The 6574-nt window shown below is 52.3% G+C and overlaps 1 protein-coding gene across 1 annotated transcript; it reads left to right on the forward strand.

The window, feature by feature from the left end:
* Positions 1 to 258: 258 nt before the first annotated feature.
* On the forward strand, positions 259 to 4131 carry LOC108834429 (uncharacterized). Its single transcript, XM_018607765.1, has 2 exons — positions 259 to 1353; positions 1504 to 4131. Exons 1-2 carry the CDS (start codon positions 259 to 261, stop codon positions 4129 to 4131), a joined length of 3723 nt encoding a protein of 1240 aa, XP_018463267.1.
* The last annotated feature ends 2443 nt before the right edge of the window (positions 4132 to 6574 follow it).

Genomic DNA, 6574 nt, shown 5'->3' on the forward strand with positions numbered 1-6574 from the left:
CTGGCGGCTAGAATTAGGGTTTTCATCTTGTATTCTCGCCGTTGTACTTTTCCGACCGTCAGCTTCGAGCTCCGGTCTCTCTCTCTCTTTCTCACCGTTTGTTTCCCTTTTTGTACACCGACTGAACTCTTTCTCATCTGAATAAAAACGTCTTCGACTAAACCCACAATCGAAATCTGTCTACTTTAGCATAGAACCATTTTCCGATCAAACAGTTGGCGCCCACCGTGGGGCAAAGCGAAGTAACGTCAATACCAGATGGGATCGACTAACGACGGTTCCACTTCCGGCGAAGAGCAAGATGCTCGTGAGCCTACTCCAACCCCGACACCGGCGACTCCCTTGCCGGTGCCACCACCAGCATCCATCGATACCATTATGGCGCGTCTAGCTCAACAAGACGCCGCCCAAAAGGCAGTAACCGACCAACTCACTGCTCTCGCTGCTCTCATCGCCCCCCTCGCCGTGAACGCCGATGCTTCGACGGCAGCATACTGGCGACACCTTTTTGCCACCGAGAGGACGGCCGGCGCAGTACCTACTCAAGACGAGGCTCCCGACGCCGACGACCACGCTCCGGAACAGACCACCAGCGTCTCCGACGTGCAAACCATCAACGAGCTCGCGGCGCTCAAGCAGTCCATCCTCGACATCAGCTCGCAGATCCACCACGTGACGACATCTGCTCCGCAGATCGAACTCTCCGACCCGACGGTTCACGTCACGTCGTTCAACATCGCTATGCGCCGTGCAAATCTCTCCGACGAAGAGAAAGACGCCGGCTTTTGCCAGCTCTTCGTCGAAACCCTAGAAGGAACAGCCTTGGCTTGGTTCACTGGCCTCAAAGAAAACTCTGTCAACAGCTTCCACGATCTCTCCACCGCCTTCCTAAAGAACTATATCATGTTCACTCGCGAGGAAGCGACTGCTTCCGATCTGTGGAACCTCACCCAAGCCAACGGTCAAAGCCTCCGCGACTTCATGGAAAAGTTCAAGTCTGTCGTCTCAAAAATAGACATCCCCGACCAGATCGCCGTCGAATCCTTGAAGAACACCCTTCACCTCAAGTCTACTTTCCGAGCCGATCTTTACCGACACCCGACGCGATCCCTAGCAGATGCCATAGCACGTTCCCATAACTTCATAAAAATGGAGGAGGACACGAAGGCAATCACCGGACGACAGAACGCTGCGAAAGACGCAACAGCGAAGCAGAACTCGGCCAAGACGAGTGACAACCGTCAGGAGCCGAGGCAACATTCATCCGGCAACCCGAAGCGTAACTTCGCATACGCCGTCACCGAGGAAGAGGATCCTGCATCTACTGCCGTAGTCCGGGAAAAGGGTTGGAACGTCTACAACCGCCCGACTTCCGAAAACGATCCGAAGAGCCAAACACCTTCCGAGTCGTCGGGACCTGGCGCTCCCCCTTCCCGTAAATAATGCGCCTATCACAAAGTCGACACTCACAACACGAATGAGTGCAACGTCCTCTACAAACAGTTCTTATCGTCTGTGGCCAGCGGCAAGCTGGAGATTGAGCCACCCCCCAAACCGAAGCCCAAGAACGGCAAGAGCTGGAGCAAGAACAAAGAAAAGAAGTCTCAGAAATCCAAAGAGAAGCAACCTCAAGCCACTGCAGAAGAAGATGACGCTCAGGACAAAGACGACTCATCGGCCGAAGAAGATCAGCCGAGAAACCGTCGACGAGTAGAAGTCATCCTCTCCAGAATGAGCGACTCTTCGGACGACGAGCAGACCGAGCAAACTCCTCCCCGAGTAAACGCTACCAACGCAGAAGGGACCGACCTTTGGGCTTTGCTGAAGCGAAAAGCCGCAACTGCAGCGACCCTCGCATCAACTGAAGCTCCGCACTTCGGTACCACAGATAGCGCATCCAAATCCCAAAGGATCGACCCAGATCACCCCTTCCAAGTCTCCGACCTACGCGATAGCCTCAACTCTAAGGCCGACGACTTGAGGATAAAGCTCAACCGTTCAAAACATTCTGACCTGCGTCGGCACTTGGAAAAAGCGAAAGAGCGCCATCCCAATGCCGCATCTGATTATATCGGAATTGCCGATCTCCGAGAACAAATCGAATCTCGACGCCGAAGTCGCTTCCCACGGATCAGCGTAATCATGGGTGGATCTCCCCTCTGCGGCGATTCTGTCAAAGCATTCAAAGACTACAGGCGACAAGCTGTAACCTCCAAACGTTGGCCCTCGTCAGCTGACGACGAACATCAGATAATGTTCTCCAACGCCGACACACGGGGCGTCCATATGCCTCATAACGATCCACTCCTCGTAGATATCGGGATCGGAGAATGCCAAGTCACCAAAGTCTTGATCGATACCGGGAGCTCGGTTGATCTCATCTTCCGCCACACATTGGATAAGATGGGAGTCGATCTACAAAATATGAAACCATCCTCTCGCACCCTCACCGGATTTAACGGAGCTTCGGAGCAGATGCTCGGCACTATACGCCTCCCCGTCTACGCGGGAGATATCGTTCGCACGGTGAAGTTCTCTGTTATACAAGCCAAAGCACCGTACAACGCGATCCTTGGCACTCCCTGGCTCCATGCAATGAAAGCCATCCAGTCGTCTTACCACCAATGTGTCAAGTTCCCGGAAAAGGACGGCAGCACGCAAACCATCCGTGGAGACCAGCAAGCCGCAAGAGAAATACTCATCGCAACGTTGAAACTCCAGCAGTCTGTATCCCTTATTAACTCCGTCTCCAAACCCATCCATAAGGTGTACCCTCAGAAAGAAGAGATCCGCGAGGTCCCGCTTGACGTCAACGACCCGACGAAGGTCGTACGAATCGGCGCGTTCCTCTCGGATGAAATGCAAACCCAAATCACCTCCTTCCTCCGAGACAATGCCTCGACGTTCGCTTGGTCCGCATCAGACATGAAGGGGATCGATCCAATTATAACTTCACACGAGTTGAACGTCGACCCCACTTTCAAACCTATCCGGCAAAAGAGGCGGAAACTCGGGCCCGACCGGTCGAAAGCAGTCAACGAGGAAGTAGACCGATTACTCGCAGCAGGATCCATCACCGAGGTGAGGTACCCCGAATGGTTAGCAAACCCGGTTGTCGTCAAAAAGAAAAATGGGAAGTGGCGTGTCTGCGTCGATTTTACTGACCTCAACAAGGCATGCCCGAAGGACAGTTACCCACTCCCCCATATCGATCGACTAGTTGAGTCAACCGCAGGTAACGAAATACTTACCTTTATGGATGCCTTCTCGGTGTATAATCAAATAATGATGCACCCCGATGACCGAGAGAAGACAGCTTTCATTACCGACCGAGGAACCTACTGCTACAAGGTCATGCCTTTCGGACTGAAAAACGCTGGAGCGACTTACCAGCACCTCGTCAACAAGATGTTATCCGACAGATTGGGTAACACCATGGAGGTATACATCGACGACATGCTAGTCAAGTCACTTCACGCGAACGATCACCTCGACCATCTACGAAATTGTTTCAAGACACTGAACGAGTATGGGATGAAACTCAACCCGGCCAAATGCACCTTCGGCGTCACCTCGGGCGAATTCCTGGGATACATAGTGAACCAACGAGGCATTGAAGCCAACCCCAAGCAGATATCAGCGATACTCGATCTACCCAGTCCGAAGAACAGTAGAGAGGTGCAGCGCCTAACAGGCAGAATCGCGGCCCTCAACAGATTCATTTCTCGATCAACCGACAAATGCCTTCCGTTCTACGAGTTGTTGCGAGAAAACAGACGATTCGTCTGGGACGATAAGTGCGAGGAGGCATTCACCCAGCTCAAGCGCTACCTCACCACGCCCCCAGTCCTCGCAAAACCAGAAGTCGGTGATATCCTATCCCTTTACATTGCAGTCACCTCCTCGGCAGTTAGCAGTGTCCTCATCCGGGAAGACCGAGGCGAACAGAAACCCATCTTCTACATCAGCAAACGCATGACTGAAGCGGAAACCCGCTATCCGACTCTTGAAAAAATGGCTCTTGCTGTCGTCACCTCGGCTCGTAAATTTCGCCCCTACTTCCAGTCACACAGTATCGAGGTTCTCTCCAACCAGCCTCTTCGAACGGTGATGCAGAACACGAATCAGTAAGGACGACTGACGAAATGGGCGATGGAACTAAGTGCCCACGACATAACGTACAAGAACCGCACAGCAGCCAAATCACAAGTCCTTGCTGATTTCCTCATCGAGCTCATACCGGAGCTCGAACAGGACCTCATACTACCTAATAACAACTGGATATTGCACGTGGACGGCTCCTCCACGAACAAAGGATCAGGTGCGGGCGTCCAGTTGCAGTCGCCAACCGGAGAACTGATCCGACAGTCCTTCACCTTCGGCTTCACTGCTTCCAACAACGAGGCAGAGTACGAGTCTCTCATCGCGGGACTCCGTCTCGCCCAAGCCATCAAAGCTAAACGACTAAGCGCATATTGTGACTCCCAGCTCGTCGTAAGTCAATACCACGGTGACTACGACGTACACAACGATCGGATGGATGCATACCTTCGCATCGTCCAAGATATAGCCCAAGGTTTCGAGTTCTTCGAATTAACCAGGGTTCCCCGTGGGGAGAACATCTGCGCCGACGCTCTTGCTGCCCTCGGCAGCAAACTTCATGATCAAGTCAAGCGGACGATTCCTATCCATCGCATCGAGAAGCAGAGCATCGACCTCGACCACCAAGAAGGTGGAACCGTTGCTTCGGTTACCGAAGCAACGCCCGTCACCGACGATTCCCCTATGATGATCGACGACGATCAAACGACCGACTGGCCTACCGAGTTCATTAATTTCCTTGCCCACGGGACTTTACCCACTGACAAGTGGGAAGCCAGGAGATTAAAGCGACACAGCGCGCATTACGTCGTCACCGAAGGAGAGCTCCACCGTTGGACCGCCACTAAAGTTCTCCTCAAGTGTATTTATGGCGAGCAAACGAGGCTCGTTATGGCAGAAACTCATGAAGGCGCAGCAGGAAATCACTCGGGAGGCCGAGCACTCGCTCTGGAGATCAAGAACCTCGGTTTCTACTGGCCATCAATGAACACAGACTGCGACTCCTACGTTCGCCACTGCGACAAATGCCAACGCCATGCTTCTACGATCCACAGTCCGACCGAACTCTTCCGCACCATATCCCTTTATGCGGTGGGGAATGGACATCATCGGTCCGTTGCCGACCTCCCGGCAAAAGCGCTTCATCCTTGTCTTAACCGACTATTTCACAAAGTGGGTGGAAGCAGAGGCATACGCAAACGTCACCGACAAAGAAGTGCAAATATTTGTCTGGAAAAACATCATCTGCCGTCATGGACTCCCTTATGAAATAGTCACCGACAATGGGTCCCAATTTATTTCGCACAACTTCCGCGAATTTTGTGAGCGATGGAGAATCCGTCTCAACACCGCAACTCCGAGGCACCTGCAGTGCAACGGACAAGCCGAGTCAACGAACAAAACCATCATAGACGGTCTGAAAAAACGACTCGACTTGAAGAATGGATGCTGGGCAGACGAATTAGACGGCGTTCTATGGTCTCACCGTACGACACCTCGGGGAGCAACACAAGCTACTCCCTTTTCGCTGGCATACGGAGTCGAGGCAATGGCACCAGCCGAGGTGAACGTCACCAGCTTACGACGTTCAAAGATGCCCCTTCACGACGAGATCAACCGACACATGCTCCTCGACGCTCTGGATAACATCGAGGAAAGACGCGACCAAGCGCTCCTCCGTATCCAGAATTACCAGAATCAGATCGAGAGTTATTACAATAAGAAGGTTCGATCCCGACCTCTCGAACTCGGAGAACTCGTTCTGCACAAAGTGTTTGAAAACACCAAAGAGTGGAAAGCCGGCAAGTTAGGTGCCAATTGGGAAGGTCCCTACAAGATTACACAAGTCATCCGGCCCGGAGTCTTCCGACTCGAGACTTCTCATGGAGACGCGGTACCTCGCGCCTGGAACTCCATGCATCTACGACGCTTCCACTCATAGGGCAACTGCTCGCCCTAAAAAAAAAAAAACCAGTAAGTGCACCATTCAGTCACTCTTACTCACACAAAAAAAATCCGAGCAAGTGTATCCTTCGATCACTCTTGCTCGCGAAACCGAGTAAGTGCACCTTACAGTCACTCTTACTCACAAAACCCGAACTACGAATGGCTTGATCCTCACTCGAGGTACGTAGGCAGCCTTAACCGGTCCAGCTAAAACCAAAAACAAATCAAACCTTCCCCGAGAAGAATATCTCACAACACGAGGGTCCGTTCCCTCATAGCGATATCTATACGCGAGCTCGGCCCAGTCCTCTCGCAAACGTACAACGATACTCGCCCCCATCGACGAATACGTCCTGATCAGACACATATTCGCGAAAACATGGTCGCGTCGCTACCGTTAGTCGGCGTGCCCGAAACAATGACTCTATTATTTCGTGATTTGTAAAACAACGGTTTGGCCGACCAAAAATTTTGAAATTACTTCGAAATCGATAGAACCGTCAATGTTTGAAATTTCCTCTAAGTC

Source organism: Raphanus sativus, chromosome 2, assembly GCF_000801105.2.
Source record: "Raphanus sativus cultivar WK10039 chromosome 2, ASM80110v3, whole genome shotgun sequence".
NCBI classification, from domain to species: Eukaryota; Viridiplantae; Streptophyta; class Magnoliopsida; order Brassicales; family Brassicaceae; genus Raphanus; species Raphanus sativus.